The sequence below is a fragment of the Sparus aurata genome, chromosome 11 (assembly GCF_900880675.1).
Source record: "Sparus aurata chromosome 11, fSpaAur1.1, whole genome shotgun sequence".
NCBI classification, from domain to species: Eukaryota; Metazoa; Chordata; class Actinopteri; order Spariformes; family Sparidae; genus Sparus; species Sparus aurata.
This window is the reverse complement of record NC_044197.1, coordinates 4949104-4975764: the sequence shown is the minus strand read 5'-3', so window position 1 is coordinate 4975764 and position 26661 is coordinate 4949104. Positions and strand designations below refer to the sequence as shown.

The 26661-nt window shown below is 41.1% G+C and overlaps 2 protein-coding genes across 8 annotated transcripts in view; one reads left to right on the top strand and one right to left on the bottom strand.

Moving 5' to 3' along the window:
- Nucleotides 1-15476, bottom strand: part of LOC115591128 (kynurenine--oxoglutarate transaminase 3) — an 85712-nt gene extending 70236 nt beyond the window's left edge. For 2 of the 7 annotated variants that reach the window (XM_030432823.1, XM_030432822.1), the window contains exons 1-12: nt 15349-15476; nt 8622-8709; nt 8238-8299; nt 7651-7795; nt 5379-5528; nt 5207-5293; nt 4955-5077; nt 4721-4841; nt 3576-3652; nt 3401-3490; nt 3116-3302; nt 2221-2300 (exon numbers count right to left, since the gene is read on the bottom strand). In XM_030432823.1, the coding sequence (XP_030288683.1) occupies nt 2221-2300; nt 3116-3302; nt 3401-3490; nt 3576-3652; nt 4721-4841; nt 4955-5077; nt 5207-5293; nt 5379-5528; nt 7651-7795; nt 8238-8299; nt 8622-8709; nt 15349-15452 (1314 nt within the window). In that variant the 5' untranslated portion in view covers nt 15453-15476. Of the gene's footprint in view, nt 1-1483; nt 1932-2037; nt 2125-2220; nt 2301-2561; nt 2764-3115; nt 3303-3400; nt 3491-3575; nt 3653-4720; nt 4842-4954; nt 5078-5206; nt 5294-5378; nt 5529-7650; nt 7796-8237; nt 8300-8621; nt 8710-10538; nt 10696-15348 lie in introns of those variants that run through there. The other 5 variants (XM_030432821.1, XM_030432825.1, XM_030432824.1 and 2 more) reach the window with 5 other exon arrangements.
- lrrc8c (leucine rich repeat containing 8 VRAC subunit C) lies at nt 15398-25957 on the top strand. Its single transcript, XM_030432819.1, has 3 exons — nt 15398-15515; nt 19219-19361; nt 22360-25957. Exons 2-3 carry the CDS (start codon nt 19224-19226, stop codon nt 24610-24612), a joined length of 2391 nt encoding a protein of 796 aa, XP_030288679.1. The 5' UTR covers nt 15398-15515; nt 19219-19223; the 3' UTR covers nt 24613-25957.
- Nucleotides 25958-26661: the final 704 nt, after the last annotated feature.

Sequence of the window (26661 nt, the reverse complement as noted above, 5' to 3'; positions counted from 1 at the left end):
CACAGTGCAAAGTTCTGACCCCATGCTGTTAGCTGTCAATGCTACATCTCCGTTCACAGAGCTCTGTAATGGCTGGACCAAATTTGTTCGCGTCTTCGGTACTGGCAAGTCAAGGGTAGCTTGAGCAATGAAGCTGCATGTTTAAATCGACCGAAGTTATCCTTTAATGATGATATTTTTGGTGACTGGTTAGTCTATTAGAAGTCTGTATAGGTCCGTGGTTTAAAAACCGTATCACAAAGTTATTTTACATTAAAGTCTAAATGGGCCCGAATTCATCATAAAAATAATAAGCTTGTGTCAGGTAGTTCACTCTAACGGTGGTTGTGAGTATTAAAACGCCTCGCCACTGATGATTTATCATCCTGCTTATGAACAGATCGGTTATGTTCCCAAGTCCTGGTTTTTTAAACTCGTGTTTCGTTTGTTCCAACAGCAGACAAACTACATTTTAACAGGCAAACCACACATTGAGTACTTTGTGTAACTCTGGCCCAACAGCAGAGTTCTGATGTGTGAAGGGATGAAATCTCAATCACAATTATAACAAAGAATATTACCTCCAGGCTGCCGTGATTTGACTAAGCTAACCTAGATATTTGTGTAAGAGGTCGTTCAACGTGCAATCTCTTACAGAAAGATCACGGCAGAGTTTGAACTGAACTGGCAGTTTGGGAGTCACTAAGGTCGTATGTGCCAGCGTCTACTCACAGACCTGGATAAAGGACTGTAGGTGGAAACAAAGCATGACCCTGACACGAGGTCTCACTAGTAGGGATCGCTCCGATTTATTGGCCTAACATCAGCATCTTGTCGACAGATATGGTGGCATTCGCTGATGTCAGTGGTTGATGTTAATCTGTTGAGTTTCACAATTTCTTCTCAACTGTATAGCGTGATAAAAAAGGCTTTTGAAGGAGGGTTTTCAAGAAGAGTCGTTTTAATGGGAAAGGTTGAAATAAAGTGTGACTGACATTGTGCTCTGATTCAAAGATATTTGTTTATAAAGTGGATTTCTTTGTTTCCTTGGATAAAATGTAAAAATACCGTTATCAGCAACAATTGTTATTTCAAACATCGGTATCAGTAGCGGCCAAGAATTTCCGCACTGGTTCATCCCTAATCCGTAGAGCTGCAGAGTGTACACATTCCCATTGCACACAAAAGCCTGATCTTAGCTGGTTTAAGTGGGATTTTTGACCAGTGTGAAAGGGCTATTACAGCTATTTTATCAGGCATCACAATATGAACATATCACCCATATTGTCTAGCGGTACCATTTTGCTGTACTGAAAATAGGACATGAAAAGAAATGTAGAAATTAAACTTCAATAGCAAGATACCATCTAACATATGCATTTATATTTAGTCATCTGTCTCCACATGGAAAGACTCAACACTATCTGGGACTGTAACAGCATTAAAGAGAAAGAGAGAGAAAAAAAAAACATACTGTCGTTCACAAAGTAGTCTTGGCCAGGAGTTGTGTCTGGGTTTCAGTTTTATTAGAAACTCAAGACAGGACACAGTCACAGCCAGGAGAAATATATCAAATGTTAGAAACTCAAAAATATCAACGGAATCAATCAATACTGTACGACAACAGGAATGAACACTGGGTATGTTCACATCCACTGTGGGACAAAAATGGCATCTCATCTTAAATCAACAAGATCTCACAGCAGCTCAGTTCAGTAACACTGATTTTCAGATTCTCTCCCTTAAAACAGGATTCAGGCCATGTTTTCAGAGGCAGTTCACTAGTCATGATTTTACTATAACCATTTCATCAATCTGCAGTTTGTGTGCAACATTCGAATGTCGAATGCCGTTGCTACAGTTTGACTGCAGAGTTCTTCAGACGCTGCATCTCGTTAAACCTTTTTCCAGCTTTTCAGGATTTCCTCCGCAGCGGCGAGAGTACTATCTTGCTGTTAAGGGAAAAACAATCGAAGGTTATGAGAAAAAGAGTCAACGATAATCTTTACTAGATCATTTTAGATGTGTTGTGTTTCTGCTTTGACAATTTGTGTTTACCTTAATGAAGCAAAGGCGGATATATTTCTCAAACTCCTTCTTGGATTCATCGCCAACGAACGCTGTGACTGGAATGGCTGCCAGTTTCTATATATATTATTTTATTATTATCAAGGATAGCATTCAAAAAATAAAATAAGTATTGAACATTGTAGGGAGCAAAAGCAAATAAACTCAATCTACCTTTTCTTTCACCATCCACTTCACAAACTTGTAGTCGTAGGCTTCATCGTCATCACCGACCACATGTGACAGGTCCTGATCTGCAATGAACACAGAGTAATACATGTATAAAGATAATTACAGATATGTCTATGTCTAGTAAGTTATCTCAGCGTTAACTTAAACATTAAAAGCTTTTTCATTTCAAACTTGTCTGACATAAATACATTTGTCTATATGTGCGTGCTTCAAACGAATCCCCCTGACCTACTTCAGGAGACATATTATGCTTATTTTCAGGTTCATAGTTTTATTTTGGTTTATCAGAATAGGTTCACGTGCTTTAACGCTCAAACACACACCAGTTTTCTCACACTGTCCAGTACTGCAGCTCTGTATTCTCCCTCTGTCTGAAACACTCAGCTCCTGTCTCTTTAAGGCTCCTCCTCCTGAATACCCAGTCTGCTCTGATTGGTCAGCTCACAAACGCCTGAGCCCAGCACTGCTCACTGTGTCTCCGGTCGGCTCCGTCGTGTTTACAGCTTCCAGTTTGTTTCAAGTCTACTGTGAATATAGGTGTAAATTATGCAAATGTGTGACATGGTGATGCCATGTGTTGTCACAAAGTCATGGAACTAGAGGCGGGACAACTGACGAGGTTTTTCAGGAGCAGTGTTTGTTTTTGTTGGTGCTGACTATGTGATTTTAACTTTCCAAGATTTTTTACAAGCACAAGAACACACCGAAGCTCTTAGGACTGTTAAATAAACAGGTCACATCATTCTGTAACATCAACAAGAAAACTGAAACTTGTCGAGTTAGAATGAGCCACTAAGTTGTAATAATCCACAACACTTGCGAGCAACACCAGTGAAAATGCGCTAGCGGTATCAGTTTTGAATGTTCAGTCACTCACTGAGAGATGTGACGTCGACGAGCATGAAGTAGCCTCCCTCCGGGATGACAGGAGTCATGCCGACATCTTCTACAATGGCGGCCATGCGGTTCCTCTTGCCCTCCAGTTCCTCAGCCAGTGAAGTGAAGTAGCACTCTGGTTGTCCCATCATCTCAAAGTTCCGGAGCAAACCTTGTGCCACGGCCTCCTGAGGATACAGCCACAAGTTTCAGACTACAAATACAATGAAATTATCCTTTGCTTTCTGTAATGGATTTCATATATGTGAGAGCGGTGCAAACTTACCTGTAAAGGTGTTGCACAGGTATACAGCGTGTTCTGCATGACGGTCTGAAGATGCTTTATCAAGTGCTCAGGTCCGACAGACCAACCGAGCTATAGAGGGAGACAGATTTCAACTGCATAATGATGCCAGAACTGTCGAGTATTCAATCTGTGTCTAAAACCACAGATTTCCTACCTTCCATCCAGTAACACTAAACGTCTTCCCGGCACTGCCGATAGTGATCGTCCTATCCCACATTCCAGGCAGAGTGGCTACAGAAAGAAAATGATATCAAACCCGCAGGAAACTGAAATTTACTTTAGAAAACGGTTTGAGTGATATATTGTGTATATGTTGAGATCCACTTGTACAAACCTGTTTTCTCCCTGGTCCAACAAGTCTTTGTTCTTTGTGTAGTTTAGTTTAGTTTAGTTCATGTTAATAATGTCTGACTAGGGGCGCCATTTAGCTCAGTTGGTAGAGCGGGGGTCCCATGTACCGAGGCTCTGCAGCGGACCCAGGTTCGACTCCCGGCCTGGGTCCCTTTGCTGCGTGTCACTCCCCCTCTCTCTCACCCTGTTTCCTGTCACCCTCTTCAGCTGTACTATCAATAAAGCCATAAAGGCCAAAAACAATATTTAAAAAAAAAATAATGTCTGACTATAAAGTCGTTGTTTTGTGGTCTGGTCACTGAACACACTCCGGCTTTGATATTGCTTTACTTGAATTACAATTAATTATTTCCCCTCAATTAAAGGTGCAATGTGTAAGAATTGTCCAGAAGTCAATGTCTGTAGCTGGCGTTAGCTAGTTAGCTGAATTAGCTTTGCATCTAGAGGTGCAGTCTGGGGGACAGGAGCACCTGGGAAAGGTGTTTGTGCTTTTGTGCATGCTAACTGCAAGTCAATACGTGAATGTCAAAACATCAAACTTTTATTTCTTCACTTTCTGTTGATTATTTTAGAGCTGCTTTTAACTCAAATTCTTACATATTGCACCTTTAATGTGTGGATTAATGGGATGCACTGTTGACTGGTGAATTTCTATTAACATCATATTAATATTGATATTTTCAGCAATACGTTTAATTTCACAGGCTTGTGTTTAATGCCAGTTCGATTAATACAAATGTTGGTTAGATCCTACACAAGCTTTCAGCCCCGCCTTCTTCATGACAACGTTTGTGTTGTTGTGCTTCCTTCTGGTGTGAAGAGACTCTAAAGCATTGGTGCTGATTGTTATACAGGTTTCCATGACCGTAGCTGTGTGTAAAGACCGGAGCAGCTTTCATATGTACACTAATGTATTTTTGTTGAGGGTTTGTCGAGCTGAAAACGTACCAATCTTGATATGTTCGTGTCCCCTATAGATGAGCCACTCATAGACCTCGTCACTGAAGCACAGAGTGTCGTGTTTGATGCAGAGGTCGGCGATCATCTGCAGCTCGTCTCTGGTGAAAACCTGCAGGAAGACGACAGGAGCCACTGAAAGCATTTGTGTCTTCTGTCATGTTGAGTCAACAAGTGTTTACATTCCTCAGACGTAATGAGAGAGGACTGATGATGGATACCGACCTTCCCGATAGGATTGTTGGGGGTGTTGATGATGATGGCCTTTGTCTTGGAGTTGAATTTACTGGAAAGCTCATCTGGGTCGAGATACCAGTCGGCGCTTGTGATTGTCTTCTTTCCAGACTTCTAAAATATTGTACAAGACATTTTGTGTCATGGATGCTGAAAACATCCTTAAGAGGTGCAGTAGGTGGAGTAAATACTTGTATTATGTATTATATATGACCAGCATCAGTAGCTTTCGGTTCAACTCACAAGGCGTAGCGGTATCAACACAGGTTTGGCCCCGGCCATTCGCACCATAGGCACATAGCAATCAAAGAAAGGTTCGATTATGATGACCTGGACAAAGAAGCATTTCACTATTGATATACCGTGAACACTGGCAGCATGTTTATGAATGCATATATGTATGAGAGGTCCTTACCTCATCTCCCACCTCCACCAGTCCCTGCATGCAGCTGAATAAGGAACCATAACCTCCTACTGTGACCAGGATTTCTTTGAAGGGGTCAATCTGGCGCCCACAGACCGTCCCGTAAACCTGAGAAAGGGCCTTCACCAAGGATGGGTGACCCTGACAGATAAACAGAGAACATTCGTTATACACTTCCACCATCTGTCTAGGGACTACAGATGAAAAATAGCCTCTTGGCTAATTCTGGCGCATTTACAGTAATGTTATTAATGTGCACTGTCCCTGTTTTCAAATAAACTAAATCTAAAGTGTGTGGGCTGTTTATATACAAAGTGTATTTTTCTACTATAGGGGACTCACAATTTAACTTCTAAATCAAAAAGCGACTTAAGTGAGTATCCTATTTCAATTATCACGATGAAAAGCAGGATCAGCGATTCACTATCTATTCTGTTTTATTTTCTCTCCATCCTCACCTACTTGCACGTGTTCAGCTCAGCTAACGAATGTTTGATCGTGTGACATGATAGGATAGGAAACGTGTAAAATAATTCTAGAATATCAAAATAAGTCTTGTGCAAATTTATTTAAGCATGGAAGGGTGTAATCAAAATGATAATGTTAGCTAGCGAGTGGTTGAATGATAACGTTAGCTAAGGGGTTACCTTTACATACCGCCCCATGTCCCTCCAGATGTCTACTTTACGTTGTCCTTTTTATTCACTGATTAACTTGCGGAGATATAATAATGATTTGTCAAATATCCTTAATTTACAGCAACACATCCAAAGTGTCAGCAGGAGATGGCTGTCATGTGAATATGGATTATGAATTTGTCAAATAGTGTTTATCAACAATTTAATTTGGAAATATGGCTAAAAAAACAACACAAAACGGTTACGTCACATCATGTAGCCATTTTCAAGCAGAAATCTAAAGTGTAAATAACAGTAATGAGGGCATGAAACCAATGATCTGCTGATATTAACAATCAATATGTAACAGTTCAGCAATGACATTATTGTCGATGTTGAAAGTTGTAAATCAAAACTTAATCTAGTCGTGACTTTAACATCAAGAATGGTGACTAACGTGTAATTATACATGAAAAACTATTAATTACATTGCACAAAATAGAGTTACATGTACTTAAGTAGTGTTAATAGTGTATTATACATGGTATATTTTATATAAAATAATGTAGATTTGAAATTTTTCACTGAATACTGTATCATGATGTAAATTTCAATCTGATAGAGTTGCTCCTGTCCTAACACTAACAAACAGCAGCTTTAAAAGATGATGGAGAGCTTCAGCTGACAGTTAATCATACATGTCAGTTCTTGATGGACATAAAATGACAGTTCTTTGCTAAATCAGGCCGAATTATCAACTTTAACTTGTAAAATGGATCCTGTAACTCGCACCGTACGTCACTTGATTTGCTCTGAATGACAGCATATCATAACAAGTAATGATAGTTCAACTGTAGTTGATTTACAGCACAACTCAGTTTCACACAAGGTCAACACTCAAGACTGCGCAGTGTAAAGGGGACTTTCAAGGAAAAATGGATAGTATCTGTTAGGGAATAAATATAATTATCCAAGGATTGTATGTCTCCAAACAATAAGAGGCCATAAGTGTCTTGAACAGACGTTAAAGTCTGGTCAATGATGGTGATGATTGCTCTACAAGCAATCTTCTAATGGTCTCTGCAACCTAGATACTCAGTGCTACTGTAGATATGTCTACAGAACAGATGTCTGATGAACCAGGCCAAGGCTAAGCGAACTGTTTGTGTAAACCTCATATGGAGGCTTTCAATATATTTATGCTAACAGACTAAGTGTCTCTGACCTATTTTACCTCTTTGTCTTCTGGCTAGAGGAGAGAAACTCTGCATCACCCCCCTTACTATGTTGTTAAACAGATAACCATGTGTGGAAGCACTTCCTCCTGAAGCTGTAAGATATCATTTAGACACTTGAGAAGGTTTGTGAGGATTTTCACAGCAGCACTGTGTAGAAGGACGTGCTGTTATGTTGCTCCTCCAAGATCTTGTTTTATAAACTATCTCAACGTAAGCCATCGGTGTCTCTGAGTCTTCTTCATCTCTGCTGAACGATCAAGTGAGCCGAAATTCCACAACAGTATCAAATTCTGTTTCAAGTCCCTAATCAACTCTCTTGATATAGCAGAAATGTTAAATACCAGTAAACTATCATTCTCCTGTAGTAGTGAAGCACGAGTAAGCAGTACCACAGTCTCTGGGTCTTACAAAGCCTCTGGTGTACTGGTTCATCTTGTCCACTGATGCAGCCTCTGCTAGTGCCTGCTTGATGTAAGAAGGTGGAGGGATGTCTGGGAAGCCTTGACCCAGGTTAACGACGGATGGGTCCGCTGCCAGCGACGTAAACGCCACCCTGAATAGACAATGAAATAAACTGTTACTGGTCGCAGCAGAGATGACAAAATATTGGACACATTTTAATAAAACGGCCTCAGAATGTCCTCAAACGAAACACAAATGTATCATTCAAATGTTTTGACATTAACTCTGACTGACAAGTTATTTCTCCTGCTACATGCGCTATAATCAATATCTGTGTTCTCCTTGCACGTTGTTATTATTTTCTAATGGAAGAGAAACTTCAGAATCGCACAAATAATTTGAATCATTTATTGAACAGATAGTTCATTCTCTTCCTTTACATTGTGTGTATGACATAAATCTAATTCAAATTAAAATAATGAAGAATATAACAACAGAATGGTTTAAAATGTGAATCTGATCAGGGGTCTGTGAACAGAACGGCTCTCCTGCTGTGCTATACAAAGAGAAGAATGTCCCATTCTTTCACTCACCACACATTCTTGTCCAGTCCCTCGATTCTTTTTGAGTGAGTGTGCCGTGACATCTTTATATGCTGCAACACAAAACCAAATGTAGAAGTTTAAACCTAAATTAATCGCTTACTAAGTATCCTTTCACAATTTCATCTTTAGCAACGCTGACAGCTCACTTTCTTGTTCAACGAGCTGCGTGGTAGAAGTAGAATAATCGCCACGCTCTCACAGATGGTGCTGGTCATTAGCACACCAGGACTTCGGTCACTTGTTTTGTAACCGTTTCAGCTACACTGGTGCACAATTACTTTATTGTACAGAAAGTCCTGGCCGTCAGTTAATCACCAACCAGCACATCTTACACAGAGTAGCTACATCTAAAGATTACTCAAGTGGACTTACCTGTGAAGTGCAAAACCGTCTGCAGTTTATGCTCGCGGAACGACATGCAAACCCGGTGCGATGCAGGAGTTGTCGTGCTATGATCATGCTGCACAAAAAGAGAAAAACACAATGAAGATATTATTTATGTGGCTGTTTGCTCAGTAGTTCATATAACTGGTATCTTCCACTGCGTCTCTCCTTTGAGGACACCAATTTCTCCCCCAACATAACGATTCTCTTTTTACCATACAATTGTAAATGACATTAGGCTAATCAAGGCTCCTGAATAACTTTTTATCCTAACCTTTTCATTCAGGTGCACCCAAAAATGCTGTACATTTTAATTTAGTTTCTTTAAAAACATTTTTAAATGATTGTAAACTAGAATAAAAGGTGTAAACACATGTTTATACCTCATTTAAATCACAGCACACTCAATAAGAAACTGCAATAACAAAGCTGTATACAATATCAGTTGCAGCGGTGAGACCTCAGAAAATGTTCAGCCACAATTGACTGATTTTTGGGCAAACAAGCAGGTTTAACAGTCACAGCCTGAAGCCCTGCTAATGGTTCATATATTAGATTTGGTCATTCATTCTTAGTTAGTGAATATGGCCTAATGTAGAGTTGACTACAAGAAAGGAGAGTGCATAAGAAAGTGAAAATGCAAGAACATTCGTACTGCCGATGTGCAAAGGAATAATTTCTCTGTGGTTGGACTTTTGTACCTTTCTACTAAGTTTTGGGTGAGAAAAATTCTGCATGGCTTCAACGGTTAACTGATAGGTCGAATGACAAAGATGTACTGATAATGAATTAATCATTCATAAAGGCAAAACATTACTAACGCCAGCATTTCAAATATGAGGATTAGCTGGTTGTCCATTTTTTAATTTAGTGTTAATTGAGCATGTTTGTGTCTTTAATGAAAATCAGTTCTAAAACAAAATCGGTCGATGTACAGTGTGTACGAGATGACAATGAAGAACGCAGCAAAAGTTAATATTACTCAAACAATCAGTAGGTATAATGATAACGCAGGAAGTCTTCTACATTCAGGAAGACCAAATAACAAGTACAGATCATTTCAATGAACTTAGTGAACGGTTATCTCTTCTAGATGTGACTGATGTGTTGGAATAGAGCTGAGTATCACTGACAATGAGTAAAGCTTCTTGAAAACATCCAACACACATCCGAGGATCGCTTCAACTCCACCTGAAACCCTGTTAAATCTCATCGTAATGAACTAAAATCCCTCCCTGATAATTAATGGGTGTTGAGCACTGAGCGATGGCATACTGTGACACATAATCTTATTATTATTATCATTCATTATCTAACTGTCACAGGTTGGGATTCACTGGGATCAGGTTTGATGGGGGGTTGGAAATCTATGTTCTTTTATATTTATACCATTCTCGCAATAAACTAAGTTGAACAATAAGTAAAGCTGTGTACAGTGTACATCTGTACAGTGGTCAAAATCTATAAATAACACAACATAAAGGGCTCCAGGACACAGTGAGTGGTGGCCACAGTAACCCTGCAGAACTTGACCAGTAGGTGGCGCCAATGTGCAGCACATAAGGCTCCTGACCAATAGTCCTGACACGTAATAACAATAACACTGGTAGATTTAAAACACCCTCTCCGAAGCTTTCACCACGTTATTAGCTTCAGCAGCTCCCTTTCTCTCCACTGTACCACAGGAAACGTGCATGTTATCCGCACACCAGGTGCTTTCTTCAGCTACAGCCGCGTACACACCGCCGGCTAACGCTAGCACCTCCTAACCGTTAGCTAGCTTTGACCAACGGTAGCCGCACTTAGTTATGGCCGCTAAATGAGACGGCTGTCGCGAAAAGCTTTCTCTCGCATTGACCCACAGTGATGGCGGCTTCTTTTAGCCCTCCTGTAAGTAGCACGTACCATGTACAGATAGAAGTTAAGGCACCAGCAGGTCAGCAACCACAGTTCACAACTTACGTGTAGTTACAGTGAAGCGCTCACACACACACAGAGCTGAGGGAGCCGCAGCGGTCAGGGGGCGGGGCCAATGACTGGAGAAAGTGATGCTGCGTTCACACCCGTCGGAAATTGGCATTGCTTTAATGTAGGCCACAGACAATGGACCTCTGACGAAGCAAATATAGAGAAACTCAGGTAGCAAAACCCCGCAAACATAAGAGGAAACAGAGCAAGGCTGCGTTAACCGTTTCTCAAATTAGTCTTTTGAATTAGCTTGTATTGTTCCACTTCCTCTTTGCTTAACATGTGTTCATGATGAGGGGGGTAATCATTAAGTAATCTATCAAATCTATTCTCTTTATTGTATTCTGCAGTATATTCTCGACTGCTTGTTTGCTGAGACAGCGTCGCCAGGGGCCACATTAACCACGTCACATCACAGCTGGGAAATTCTGAACTCATTCCGCAAGACAGCTCACAGTCACGTAACGGGACAGTCCGCGGCTTTCTACGTGACGACCGTGAAGGCAGCATTGTCCCGGTTTGAGCACACCTCTGCTTTTTTACAAATCAGATCACGAGTTAAATAAGTCAGTTTTATCATTACTTATATGGACTTATAAGAGATTTCCGTTTTATTCCTGACCCTCAGTTTTGTTGCTCCACTGATCCACTTATATTCTTAAACCCAGACAAACAGTCCCAGCCCTGTACATCCAACCAGCACTGCTCCTATGTTGACATGACAGACAGCGTGTTGAACACAACATGTAAAGGATCATATTTGGAGAAAATTAAGTCTCATTTTTAAAATAGTAATTATAATTATAATAACCTCTCACCAAGGTTACAAAGTGCTTGTAGAAATAAAATGAAATAATACACCGATAGGATAAAAGACACATTTAAACAACGCAATGCCAATTATATATTTATTTATGTGCTTTCCTTTTAATTTGCTTGATATGTTTTAACTATTTTACATATAAATCTAATATGAGTGAAGTACATTTCATATCAATAAAAAAAAAAGTGACCATTCGATTGACTTGCATTTTATGTCTTAACTGATAACATTATTTTGTTTTATGTTTGTTTGTTTGTTTGTTCTTTTGTTTGTGTTTTGATTTGTTACTACATGTGCAAAAGTTATTTAGGAGGGGGAGCAGGTCAGAAAAAGGGGCAGTATGTTTAATTGTTTTCTTTTGGCTGAAAGTGGCACAATCTGACTGTTGGAGAGCAGAGAAGGGTCTTTTAATTGTAGACCTAAATTTACAGGTCTTGAAATGTTTTCTTTAAACACAGAAAATAGTTTAATTATTATGATTACGGTTCATAATGTTGTTCCTTGTCACATGCAGAGGACACAATCCTGTCTCTGGATTAGGGTTTTATTCACGTGTACATCGGTGGCAAACATAAAAAGATTAATTGGGATGTTAAGGTTTCAGTCGGGACACATAATTAACAAATATGTTGTTCAGAGGAGGTTTCGAACCTCAGTTTCAGTTTACCAAAATCATTTTTGTACAGTCCCTTACGTAAATGACAGATAATGATAATGTAACTCAATATGAGTTGAAAAGGGATGTCAGACTTTTTCCTCTCACATAATTGTATAGAATTACTTTCACAAAATGTTGCTGCGGTGTCCAAGTTCATGTCTGAGTGTTTTCTGTGAAAAACAGCAGTTACTTTACTGTGGGTTCAAGTATGAGAAACAGACTGATCTGAGGGTCACAAACTATTAGAAACACCTTTAATAAAAAAATGCAATAATCCAGTTAACGAATGTACATTTATATATTTTGATATACTGCCCTCTAATTCTATCAGTCCACTTACTGGAACTAGTGACACTTGAATAAAGATGCTGTGATGGAAAGAAAAAAACAATTTCCTTAAATGGCAATAAGTCACATTTTATAAAATGACTGTGACGCACTGGTGCCAAACTGTTGTTCTGTCTAACATCAGCTAAAGAAAATCTTTATAAAAGCTCTTAGGTCATAACACTCTGATTGGCCCACACAGCTGTAACAGCTGACAGTGTTCCCAGCGACTGAAGGCTTCCTGCGGAGGGAACAGATGGGAGAGTGAAGGGTGAAGGAGCCAGACTCTTATAACAGTATTAAGGAGACGGGAAACATCAGTCTTGTTTATCGCATCAGTACGATGTCTGTATTGAAGCACCATAATGATATAGACCTACAGTACATGTGGGCTTCTTCATGTAATCTACTTTACAAGAGTATTTTCTGTGTATCACTACTTCATCGTTTGTTATATTGTAGTATAGTATAGTATAGTATAGTATAGTATAGTATAGTATAGTACTGCTGTACTCTACACACCCAACATCAGTCTCAGGGGGCAATGAGTACTTTCAAATTTGATTATTCCAGTGTGAGTTTTGCTGATGATACAGCTGCACTTTTACTTGCGATTTTGAATAACAACCTTTACTGGTAATGGCATTGTTTGACGTTGTTGGCCTGTAGATACTTTAACTTAAAGTGACTACGAAGAACTTTTAAGTGTTTATGAAACAGTCTCATGATTCCTCTGATGATTATAAATGAACTGAAACAGAAAAAAAGACACCATCAGCGAGAAAAGACTGTTATTTTTATGTAGTTATTATTACCGTCTGTGCTTGGGTATGATCACATACATCACATATAAAATCACATGTACATACATTACCACGTGATCCATCTATCTATCTGTCCCTCGCTTCCAAAAGTAATCCACACGTTAGCACATATAACAGGAGGCGCTGGTGTCGTACTGCTTTGGTAAAAAAAAGGGCGCTAGAATCAACAAAAACTGAAAGTTCCCCATCGTCACTTTAAACGTGGAGGTTGTGACTGCTCGTATCGCCATGGAGCAGTGTTTTTAATGAATGGGTAACCGAAGCAAATCAATGAAGAATAAAACAGTTAGCAAACTAGAATGGCTCTCAGTCGAGTGCATACCTCCGCCAAGGCCCAACAGCTCCCTTTAATTCAATCGAGCCAAACCTAATATCAGATAAAAACACATGTAAAGCTGCTGGATTTATTAGGATCGGCAACAAATTGTACTCACCTATCCACCTTATTCCTGACTTTGTGAGTTTACCCAGGGTTCATAGTGGTATTCGGTTATGCTCTTCCGGTTGAACTGGCTGACCTCGTGTTTACGCTAATGTAGCTGTCATGCTCGCTCTAAAAACCTGCTTTTAACACAAAGAAGGCGACAGAATGGATAAAAATCGGAGGTAGATACACAGTACAGATGTTTTAATAAGTCGTGAGGACAGTTCTCACAGTGCCTCACCCGTCAGTTCTCACGGGGTGGGCAGATGACATGAAGCATTAGCCCGACGTTAGCTACATCGACATGTAGCTAACGTCTTATATCTTGTATTTTCTGAAGGTGTTGACGGCGGAGAATTACGCAGTTACAAAAGCACAGAAGCATACAACTACCTGCACAGTAACAACATAGGGAAAGTACTGTTGAAGAAACACAGCGAGTTTATATTTCTGAAGGCAGCAGTAGCGCCCAGCCAGAGTGTCAATCAAGCTAAACATACAGCGTGGATAATGCTGAAGGAAAGTGAAGTCGTGGAGACAGGCGGATGCTCTGACATTGCCGGGTTAAGGAAGACATGCAGTCATGCAGCAGCGGAAGATATTCACAAACCCATATATTTATTCTAGTGTCAAAGCCGCGAGCCGTGCTAGTCTCCGTTTCTCCTTCCTTAGCATGGCGTGTAGGGCGCAGGGCACGGACAAGTTTGTCTAAGTTGTTGATGTACTACAGGAGACATTTCTGAAAAAAACTTCAATTTTCATGAATTGTTGTGGCAACCAACAATGGCACATGTTGTGCCTGAGCTCATTTTAAAAACAATTTAGCACTTATGACCTAACGCTAGTTGTTAAGGGCTAGCTTAGCGGCAGCGGTCAGTCATGCAGGTGCAAGGCAACCAGAAACAGACAACCGCCGGCGGAAGTAGTTATCTGTCATGGCAGCCCCCATAGGCTCCCGAGGAAACAGGTGGATAGATACCAGCCACCAAGGTTGAAAAATACCCAGTCACACAAAAGTTGATTTTCGAGTCTCATTCCCAACTCGTCAAAAACAGACACTTGTTTTTAGACAAGTCGGGAAGGTAATCAATCTAAAATTCCTATATCCGTCCATTTATCCACCAAAAGTTACTGAGCACCATTCTGGGCCGAGAACCATCCTCAGTCCAAATGTCATGAAAATCCGTCCAAAAGTTTTTGTGTAATCTTGCTCACAAACCAACACACGGACACAACTGAAAACAAAACCTTATTGGTGGAGGTAATTACGATGTACATAAACAAACTGTGATGTAATATATTTAGAAATAAAACTAATTCATCCACACGGATTCATGTGTTTTAGTGACAAACCTACGTAAACGTAAAAGTTCTGCTTGTTTCTGTTTTGTAGTCGACATGATGTGAGAACTTCTCCCACCGCTGTTTGACATATAAGTTCAAAACTTGAAGTAAAAGGCATTTTAACAACCAGGGTGCGTTCAAATTAAAACCACAGATTATTCCAACAATCAAAAAAAAATGATAATGTCGCTTCTCTGTCTGTTGTTTGTCAGAATTCAGAGTCCAGTTCAGTCCTGTCCCTCCTCAGCTGTCTCATAAACAACATGCTTCTCCAACAGTAAAAGTCTCAGTCTCTCTCTCCCCCCCAACCCCAGAAGTCCACGCCCCTGTGGGCTGACAGTACATGCCTGCATGGGTCTGACTGGCCGAGGATCCAGGAAGGTTTCAGCGGACACACACAGTGGAAAAGAAGAAGGGGGGACCCGCACATCATGATCCGAGACCTCATCATCGCGTGAAGGAGCCGAGCAGTCCAGATCCTCGAGCCCAGCTCTCAGCTCTCATCTCCGGGAAGGTAAGTCTGCTGCGATGGGCACTTCATACATGAGACATATATCAGTCCGCTGCCGTCATCTGCAAGTCGACCAACTAGTTCCCTCTGAGTTTACCTGCCGTGTGCAAACAGTAACACATGAGTTTATTCCGCGAGTCTTACAGATGCGTTCAAAGACGTCGCCCCTTAAACGCACCTCCAGTGTTTTAACTGAAGCTGCTGACCGGATGACTTATAGATGTTTTAGTGCTGATCACAGGATGAATCACAGCTTCTTCTCACTGTATGTGCACTTTTTTTTTGTAATATCCCGCAGCTTCCGTTTCTCCAGAAGTGCGTCTCATTAATAACAGCTAACATTTTTTTTTTTTTTTTTTTTTTCTCCTGCATTGCGGGTAGTTTTTTTCCACGTCCCTCAACCAGACAGGACTTTTTGTGTGTTGTGTGCCCAGGGGGGGAGCTGGGTGTGTTCCCAACATGTCTGTTTTTGGATATCTGGGATTCAGTCAAATTTCCTGTCAGGAAGGGGACAAGGATGTGGCCTGGTCAGGTCAGCTTCAGAGGCTGACTCATCCAGTGGAAAGACAGGGTTTAAGTGTTTCATACTACAGAAAAACTTCAACCCCCTTTTCTCTCTGCCATTTATTTAAAATGTTCATTAATCTGTCCTATTGTTATTAAAGGGCAGTGAAGTTAAGTCATTTCCCCACTCACCACTTCTGGTTTCTAGACGTCTAATTTGACTTTATCAGCCCAAGTTTTAAGAAATCAGTCCTTAAAATGTGACCTTAAAGGGGCTCAGTCTATGTGTCACTGCTGATGATGTCATCGGGGTTATCTCTGGTTGGGTTTGAGAGATACAAACTGAGGAGGTGTGCTGATGGTGGAATGTACTTAAAGGTGCAGTATGTAAGAATTTTAGTTGAAAACACACACAAAAAAGAAAATTATTAACAGAATGTGGAATAATAACAGATGAAGCTATGAAATATATGTACAAAGTTAGCATGCTAACTGTAGCTGTTGGTGGCTAGTTAGCTCAGTTAGCATTGCAGTTAGTGATCCAGGCTGGGAGCTGGAAGCACTGGGGGAGTGTTGATGTTTACTCAATTGATACTCTGCCCCCTATTGATTGGATATGAATCTGACCTCTAAATATTGGAGGCAGATGTAGTTTACTCCACTACACTCAATAACTTTAGTTTAGATTGCATTTTAAAATGTATTTATTTTATCGGAAGTTCGATTGAAAACACGGATTCCAATAACCAGAAGTGTTGGATATCTGAATACTCAACCAACAGTTCACAGTTTATGCAGAAATTTACTTTTACCTGTACTTTTTATAGTCTAATTAAATACATGTAGTGGCCTACTTACATGTATTTAAGCAGGCTATAAAAAGTACAAGTAAAAGTAAATATCTGAATACTTGACCAACAGTACACAGTTTATGCAGATTTTACTTTTACTTGTACCTTTTATAAGCTACTTAAATACATTTATTGCCGATAAATACTTTTGATACTTAAATGTCCACTATGTCAGAACTGGCCGTCTGTTGAATTCACACTCCAAACAAAAAGGGGGCCGCATATCATCAGAGTCACCGCTAACTGCTGCTAACCGTAGCTGCTGTTAGCGAGTGAACTCAGTTCAGCGTGCAGCTAGCGGCCGTATTAGCTGACTCTGTCGGAATGAGAGATTAGAGCGCCATAGAGGTGTTGGTGTTGTTTACTATCGGACTCTCACCTCTTTAGATTCAAACTGGCTAGGGGCTAGCTGGTTAGCATGCTAACTTCAGTATTTATTTCTGCCACACAGTAAATAGACTTCTTTTAAAATAATGACACGGACACTGCTCTATTGTCTGTTGATGAGTTCAGTTAATTTTTAATGCTTTTAATGTACTTCACCTTTAACACTTCCCACTGGGACTGTGGCTTTTTGTAATAAGTGCTTCCAATGAATTTCTTCACAGCGAAGGTCTGCGGATCATCCAGACTCAGTAATTCAATAAACATTTACAATACCAGAAAACAGATGAGTATCTCAGACCACGGCACATCAAACTCTCTGCACAGCCAGATGCAACTTAAGCTAAGAGAAAAAAAAACTAGCTCTTGTGATTTTGGCTGAACTTGACCCTTCAGAGTGAAGCGCCAGTAAACACTTCAATAAACTAAACATCCCCTGAACAGCTGCTCTCATCCCTGCTGCTGTTACGACACTAAGATGGAAGAATCGATAGACAACATTTTGTGTCGAAAAACTTAATTGAACTATCAAAAGTACGCCCCGTCTACGAGCCCCGAGGCTTTCAGCAGCATACCAGCAGTTACCTCACAGCTAAACTCATTAATAATGAACCGGCACTTGAGTGTGGATGAGCATTCAGCTATTGACAGGCGCCTGTGGAGCTGCAGATGATAATAAAACACTGTATTTGATGTTTCTGGCACCTTGTAGATTATTCATTATACCTGCTCAGACAGTGCATGTTGGTATTTTATCGTTGAGAGAATCATGCGTCGTATATTTCACACTGAGATTCTTCGCTGCACAAATCAGCGGCGCTTGACTCTGTCTTTTTCATTCTGAATGACACTGCAGACAAACTCCTGGAAACAGGACACCTGCAGCTGTAGTAAGCACTTTACAGAAGGTGACCACAGAGAGCACGAGCAGAGAGCAGCGTCAGGGATACACCGCTGTTTCTCATGACACTGCCGTTAACAAAGACAGCTTTTTAATTGTGTTTTAAGAGACTGATGGCTCGAGGACCACGCTGTGTGTAAACCCCCCCCCCCCAAAAAAAGGCTGAGATCTGGTTTAATTCTAATTAAACCAGATTAATTACAACAGTCATTGTGGAGCTACAGACACATGGGCGTCTTTTTTCTGTTAACCTCTATTGGGGGAATACGTCCAAAAAACACACACAAGACACGAAGAACAGTGAAAGAAAGTGTTTTTACCAAGAACAAGTACAAATTTAAAGTATTTTGCTTTACTTGACTCTTATTTTCATGCTAACTTTGACTCAACATCAAGTGAAATATTGTAATATTTTTGTAAAAAAGTTGCAAAAAGTAGAAATATTCTTTACTACACTACATTTATCTGATTACTTAAGTTAACAAATATGAAGATTTTTCTGCTTTTCCTTTTAATTGTTTTAATTTTACATTATTTTTATTTTGTTATTCAGATGTTTTGAGTGCTGGTTCGACAACACGAGTGATCTGAAGGCGTAATTTTACGTTTTGGCGAGCTGTGAAGGCATTTTTTGATGATATTGCACGATTAATGGAGAAAACAATCAGCAGTGATGGAATGTAACACGTGTAAACGCAAAGTATATCTACTCAAGTGGTGTACTTGACTACAGTTTTGAGCTACTTTGGGTATTTTTATTTTGTAACATTTTTAATGCAGGACTTTTACATGTAACAGAGTGTTTTTACTCTCTGGTTTTAGCACTTTCACTCAAGTAGGGATCCGAATACTTTCTTGTGCACTGACGTAAACATGCATCAGTGGAGAGATGTCAACAGTGATGAGGCTTGCAGCAATGATCCTCCTGCAGCCGAGTCCCTATAGGCGTCAGTCTACTGACAATGAAATAACAACATTGTTCCAGCGCTCCATAATGGACGAACCACTTCCTCCATTGTATAGACCGAAGGCCTCGTAGGTTAATTTCCTGTTTCTTTTGTAACAGGCATCATGATTCCTGTGATGGAATTCCGGCAGTTCTCTGAACAGCAGCCCGCGTTCAGAGTCCTGAAGCCGTGGTGGGACGTGTTCACCGACTACCTGTCTGTCATCATGCTCATGATTGGCGTCTTTGGGTGCACGCTGCAGGTCAGTAATGATTCTTCACCGCGATAATTAATTAAAGGGTAACTCCACCAATTTTACACAGTCGAGTGTGTGTTTACAGGTTTTTTTGGTGGAAGCACTACTGCATTTTTAAAATTGAATGTTGTCCTGAAATCTTTGAAAAGGGAATATCTCTGGTTCTGCTGCATTGATTTTGATCACTTGTGTTTAATCTGTCCATAATGGAGTGTAATGCTAGACCAGTCGACCGCCTACATTACCGACGACGCATTTTATCATTGAGAGACATCACCGGAGGCAATTTATCAGATTGCATGCAGCTTCCTCTGGAGCCACAAACTACTTCAGTCGTAGTGTTCCCCGAGTGTAAAGTTGGTGGCATTACCCTTTAAGAGAACAGGGTCTGCCGTCATGTGTTACATAAGGAGTTTGTTAAGGCTTGTGCTGCATGTTTTTCTGCTTCTCAGCTGTAGCCTCGTGTGGCTGAGGCACAATAATGTAACTTGAGTTTGAACTAAAACACATTTGTGAGATCTGATGAACTCGCCCTGCTATTCTTTCTGTTGAATCTGGAGTAATTTAATTCAGCAAGAGCAAAGGCTCCAGGCCCCCTGATGCAACATGACTGCACTGCCTGCTGCTTTGGCACCGGCTCAGAGCCACTAATTCCCTGCTTTTACAACCTGGACTCGGTGCAGCAAAGGAAGCATTGAGGGGGGTGCCAGTGGAAACATTTACCCACCCACCCCTCTTCGTAAACACAAGATTCCAAACTCTTTCAGCCAGGCGCTTTCCTCCTCTCTCTGGGTGTGGAGTGGGAGCATATTTTGGCTCCTGCAGATCTCTGTAATGTAAATCCTGGAAATTATACCAAAACACTTTTAGAAAAACCGTTAACAAGATATTTATCAGGACGCGTGCAGCTATTGTTTCCCGCTCACTGCAGCAGCCGGTGTGTGGACATGATGGAGCTGTGAGTAAATCGAACGGATAATTGTTTATGCAGCCGAGTTCACTCCGGAAAGTCAGCGTTATCCACATGCCATTTTGTGGAATTACATCACCGTCTCAGGCAATAATCCCCGCGTTTAGAGTCAGAGGGGAGAAACACACGGAGGAAGCTGAGTTTGTAAAGCTCTGCACATCATCAGCTCCTCACTCAGCAGAACCTGACTGTGCATTTTAATCTGTGATGCTGCAGCGCCGCTGCACTGCCCTCACCGTGGTAATAATGTCATTACGAACTCATTCCTCACAAAATGTGTTTGCTGTAATAGTTTCAGATCGTGTTACACAATGATGTGCTGAGCTGAGTATCAAGCGGCTGAAGAGAGTGGACAAAATGTCTCCCGCTCAGAAGTGCCCATTTCCTGTTATTAGCATTGCTGAGTGAGGCAGCTGTTCCTCATCATTTACACAACAAGCAAACAAGAAACACTGAAGGCATTTGTTGTTCACTGATGTCCACTTATGGACAGTATTCAGGACGCCGACATGCGCTCAGTAAACAGGTTACCCAAAAACAGATAAGAATTATTTCTTTAAAGAATGCATAAACAGAATGAAAATATAGGTCAGAGGTACCTTGACACAATGCCTGTGGTGAAAGCCTTTAGTGTCTCCAGAGGAAGCTGCATGTAATCAGATAGATCGCCTCCGACTATGTCACTCAGTGGCATAGTTGCATTGTGGGTAATGTAGGCAGTGAAACGCAGTCCACTGGTCTTGGACTTTGCACACCTGTTGGACTCATTATGGAGAGTTTTAAAACAAACGATAATAGTCAACACAGCAGAACCACAAATATCACCATTGTATTCCACTCGCTCCTCTTCCTCTTCAAAAACGTGTGCCTACATTACCCACAGTGCAACTTAGCTACTGAGTGACATCACTGCAGCTTCCTCAGAAGCCCACAAAGGCTCTTTACTACTTTTTTCCAACACACCGTAGTAACGCCCAAGACCTATAACGCCCACTTTAATGTGTAAAACTGGTGGAGTTGACCTTTAAGTGAGTACACATGCTAGCTTGTACAGGTGTCACCTGCAGGCCTGTTGCACAAAAACTTAACGTGTGCAGTCAAACACCTTACATATCTTACCTTACTTAACTGTTTTACATGTACTAATGATGTAACACTGCGCGGGTCTATGGCTCGGGGCTGATGGTGCGTTGATAGAACATAAATATGTCTCTCTCTCCTTTCATCCCACCACTCTGCTGTCACAGCAGTTTCTCGTACACCGCTTTACACCAGAATAACATGTACGTATAAGCAGGTTTTTTAAATGCAGGAAAACCCGTCATAAATAGGCTGTTTGACTACTTTCTAAATGCCAGGCGGTGAGTTTGTCTTTAAGTTTTCTTTCCTTGTGTGTCACGTCCGTAATCACAAACACACAAAAAAATAAATAGTAGCAGATCGTAATACCCATAGACTACATCCAGAAGGTGTTTAAACTTGTTTTAAAAAAGTCATAATCCGTACATTAAGAGTATGAATTCAACATATCTCTTTTTCTGGAGATGATGATGGAAGAAGTAAGGAGCGAGACATCCTGCTTCTCTCCCTTCTCTGTTTAGAGCTCCACATGGGCAAAACTGATCCGGCAGCCGGCAACGCTTGTGTAATGAAACTGAAGCTACAACGGTAACGGTGGTTACTTAGTAAAATATCTTTTGCTTAAGTCTCTCTTTCAAACTCTGGCTTTCTGAACGACGTTCAAATGTAAATGCGCCTCAAAGCATCGCGCCTGAGAAGGGGCGAAGACGCGCGTGTCCACCCAGGTGTTGTGTTTCCATCACAGCCGATCAGAGCGAGCGAGTGAAAGCCAATTCACATCCACATTAAACACAAAACCCCCAAAAAACAGGTGTAAGTTGTTTTTTTGTCCAGTCTGTAAGAAAGTTGACTGTAACTCAGCCAATTAAATCCATGTAAACACTGCTTGTCCCCAAGTCTTCTTTCTGTGTAATCTTGCTAATCTTCCTTTTTCTTTTACACATTTTGTTTTAGGTCATGCAAGATAAGATCATATGCCTTCCTCACAGAATATCACCGCCTTCGGAGAACTCAAGCGACATGGAAGTGAAGTCCCTGGTAGACCTGCAGCCCAACGTCTCAGTGGTGCCGAGAGAGATGACGGGCCGGAAAACCGATCTGGACCTCCAACAGTACAGTTACATCAATCAGATGTGTTATGAGAAGGCTCTGCATTGGTATGCCAAGTACTTTCCTTATTTGGTTCTGATTCACACTCTAGTCTTCATGGTGTGCAGCAACTTCTGGTTCAAATTCCCCGGCTCGAGCTCTAAAATAGAGCATTTTATCTCCATGCTCGGCAAGTGCTTTGACTCTCCCTGGACCACGCGAGCTTTGTCGGAGGTGTCCGGAGAAAATACTGAAGAAAAGGACCATAAGAAGAGCGGCACGTCCAGGTCCAACATTACTGTGTCTCCCGGAGAGGGAAGTCTGGAGAAGACGCAGTCGCTCCGATCGATCCCGGAAAAGATAGTGGTAGCCGAAAAGCCATCGGCAAGTGTTCTTGATAAAAAGGAAGGTGAACAAGCTAAAGCTCTTTTTGAAAAGGTGAAGAAGTTCCGTTTGCACGTGGAGGAGGGCGACATCCTGTATCTCATGTATGTCCGGCAGACAGTGTTCAAGGTGTTTAAATTCCTCCTGATCATTGTCTATAACAGCTGTCTTGTAAATAAAGTGCAAAATAGAGTGTGCTGCAATGTCGAGATTCAGGACATGACGGGCTACAAAGACTTTACGTGTAATCACACCATGGCTCACCTGTTTTCTAAACTTTCTTACTGTTACCTGTGTTTGGTGGCGGTCTACGGATTAACAAGCCTCTACACCTCCTACTGGCTGTTTCGCCGCTCGCTGAAAGAATACTCCTTTGAGTACGTGCGACAGGAAACGGGCATCAGTGACATCCCGGACGTCAAGAACGACTTTGCTTTCATGCTACACATGATTGATCAGTACGACCCGCTGTATTCCAAGCGATTCGCGGTTTTTCTCTCCGAGGTCAGCGAGAACAAACTGAAGCAGCTCAACCTCAACCACGAGTGGACCGCGGAGAAACTGCGTCAGAGACTCCAGACTAACGCCAACAACAGACTCGAGCTCCAGCTGTTCATGCTCCCCGGGCTGCCCGACACTGTCTTTGAGTTGACTGAGCTGGAGTCCCTCAAGCTGGAGATCATCAACAATGTCACCATCCCTGCCTCTCTGTCTCAGCTGGAGCACCTTCAGGAGCTGTCACTTTACCAATGCTCTTTAAAGTTGCACACAACAGCTACCTCCTTCCTCAAAGAGAACCTGAAAGTGCTTCGTGTGAAGTTTGACGACCACAGGGAACTTCCGAACTGGATGTTCGGCCTTCGCAACTTAGAGGAGCTCTATCTCACCGGGTCTCTTATGCCCGATGCCTCCAAAAATACAGTTTTTGAGTCACTGCGGGAGATGAAGTGTTTGAAAACGCTCTCCCTCAAGACTAATTTGACCAAGATACCCCAGTCCATAGTGGATGTTTCGAGCCATCTGCAGCGCCTGTACTTACACAACGACGGCACCAAGCTAGTAATGCTCAACAACCTGAAAAAGATGTCCAATCTGATCGAGCTCGAGCTGGTGCGATGTGATCTCGAGCGCATCCCGCACGCGATCTTCAGCCTGACGAATCTGCAAGAGATTGACCTGAAAGAGAACAACCTTCGCTCGATAGAGGAGATTATCAGCTTCCAGCATCTCCGTAAACTCACCTGCCTTAAACTGTGGTACAACGGTATCATGTACATCCCAGAGCATATCAAGAAGCTGGGCAGCTTAGAGCGCCTCTACTTCAGCCACAACAAGATCGAGATTTTGCCTTCGCACCTGTTCTTGTGCAACAAGCTGCGCTACCTGGACCTGTCCAACAACGACATCCGGTTCATCCCTCCGGAAATCGGAGTCCTTCAGAGTCTACAGTATTTCTCCGTCACCTGTAACAAACTCGAAAATCTACCAGACGAGCTCTTCTTCTGCAAAAAGCTCAAGACACTAAAGCTCGGCAGGAACTCTCTGTCCATACTCTCGCCAAAGATATCCTACCTTGCTCTGCTGACATATTTGGACCTCAAAGGGAACCACTTTGAGCATCTGCCACAAGAGCTCGGTTGCTGTCGTGCTTTGAAGCGCAGTGGCCTTATAGTGGAAGAGACACTGTTTGAAACTCTGCCTTCAGATGTCAGGGACCAGATGAAGGCCGAGTGAACTGCCTTACTGTAGCCACAGTGCCTGCTGTATGTTCTGTCTACCAATGCAGAGCATTTGTTTTGTATGAACTCATTACCATACTTAGGTATTATACTACTGTTAAATAAGTTAAGAGCTATTTTTTCAGTTTCCTTAAAGGAGGGAAGAATTACATGTTCATACATTGTTACATGCGTTAGAGTGTGGCTCCAACCGCAAAGCTCGCTCTGTTATTAACTTCTGACATAATATGTTCACTTTGTTGCTGAGAGTTACATAAAAAGGATTGATATTAGTCTCAGATCTGTATGTTTAGGTGTCATTTGTAAAAGCTAGCTCCAAAACTATTACCGCTACTCACTATACATTTTTTGTAGCTGTCTGTAGCATCTACCTGCCGTTAGCAAGTAGCTCAGTTAGCTGTCCCTTTGGACTATCACCTCTTGTGGTACAGAGGGTTGGTACAAGAAACGACAGGGCGGGGGCTAACGGGTTAGCATGCTTAACAAAGTACATACAGATCTTTTACAAAACGTCAACACTGTTGTTTATCACACTCAGTTGATAGTATTATTTATTTATTTTTTTATGTTTTAAACTGAAATTCTGGCCATATCTTACGCAGAGCTCCTTTTAAAATTTGACTTAGCACATGATAAGCTTAGCTTAGCACAAAGACCAGAAGTAGGAGGAAACATCTTGCCTGGCTCTGTCCATAGGTGAAAAAAAACACCCCTAGCAGCACCTCTAGTTGTTTGCTGGTTGATGGATACTGGTCATCATAGTACAGGGCCAAGCTACAGTAGCTGTTTCCCCTGGCTTCAAGTATTTTTGCTAAGCTAACTGTCTGCTGGGTGTAGCTTCATATTTTGCATGCAGACATGAAAGTGACACTAATCTTCTTATCATACTCTCAGCAAAAAGATAATACGCCTATTCTCCAAAATGTCAAACTATTTTTAAGCACATTTCATGTCACTGCTACATAAAAAAAACATTTGAGAACTGAATGTAAATCTAAACTGAAGACCTCAGTGAAATGTGGGCCAGAGGCCTTATATATGCTGTATTTTATATATTTTATGTTGCTGTAACAAACGTTTTGTTTTACTCGAGAAGGTTAGTTTGGTAGTTTGTTTGACCGCAGCAGGGAAAATGCAAAAAACAAAGGATATATCATAATCATAATTCTGTATAATAGACAGATGACATTTTAAAGTGCATTAAACTTGAGGGACTATGCCATACCAGTGTTTTTCTTCTCTTGAAAAGTCCACAAGAAGTGTGCAGCCTGTTACAGACTTGTATTTTTATAAACAGTATTTTTATGTTGTCAACCAATAAAAAAAGATTTACTTGTAAATTAATTTCTTAGGTTGGAATTTATGAAAGTTTGCTCAGCACAAAATATACACTTTTTCAAAACAGAACAGATTTTGACAATTTGTTGGATCGGACCAGCGATTTTAGAGAAAAATGTTAATTTCCATCCATTATACTTCTTTATAGCTGAAAGAGATACCCGCTCATTGTATGTTCTAAACCGTGTTGTGGGATAAGATATCACCTGCTGGCTGGTGAGGATTAATAAGCAAAGAAGATTAATCTATTATTATGCACACACGAGGCACCGGTGGAAAAATAAAATTGGCCTGAAGAGTGTATAACGAAATTCTATTAAGTGTATACAAGGGAGGAAAGTAAAATTAGATGACTTGTAATTAAAGCAACAGCAACATTATTTAACTTTCTAATCTTAAAATAACAGCTTCAAATTCATGTTGATGGTGCAGGGTCTTGTCATAGGCTGAAAGGTGTCTCTGTCTCAGCCACACTTGTTTCTGCACCATGTAACTTCAGTGAGAGGATCACAGTTTTACATACACGTTTACTTCAAGATACAAGTTTTCAACACATGACATTGTTATGGCGTAATGACAATAGTTTGTAGTTAGCACCAACATTATGTCTTGACAAATTGTTACAGACCTGGGATTTGTATTTGTTTCAACATAATGTTGCTTTAAAACAATGCTAACTATATAGGAACACAAAGTTTATTGATAT

What these genes read in the sequence shown, in the direction of transcription:
- lrrc8c (XM_030432819.1), top strand. Translation starts at nt 19,224, where the DNA reads ATGATTCCTGTGATGGAATTCCGGCAGTTCTCTGAACAGCAGCCCGCG. An exon ending in TCTTTGGGTGCACGCTGCAG is followed by an intron (nt 19,362 to 22,359) that starts GTCAGTAATGAT and finishes ATTTTGTTTTAG; the next exon opens with GTCATGCAAGATAAGATCAT.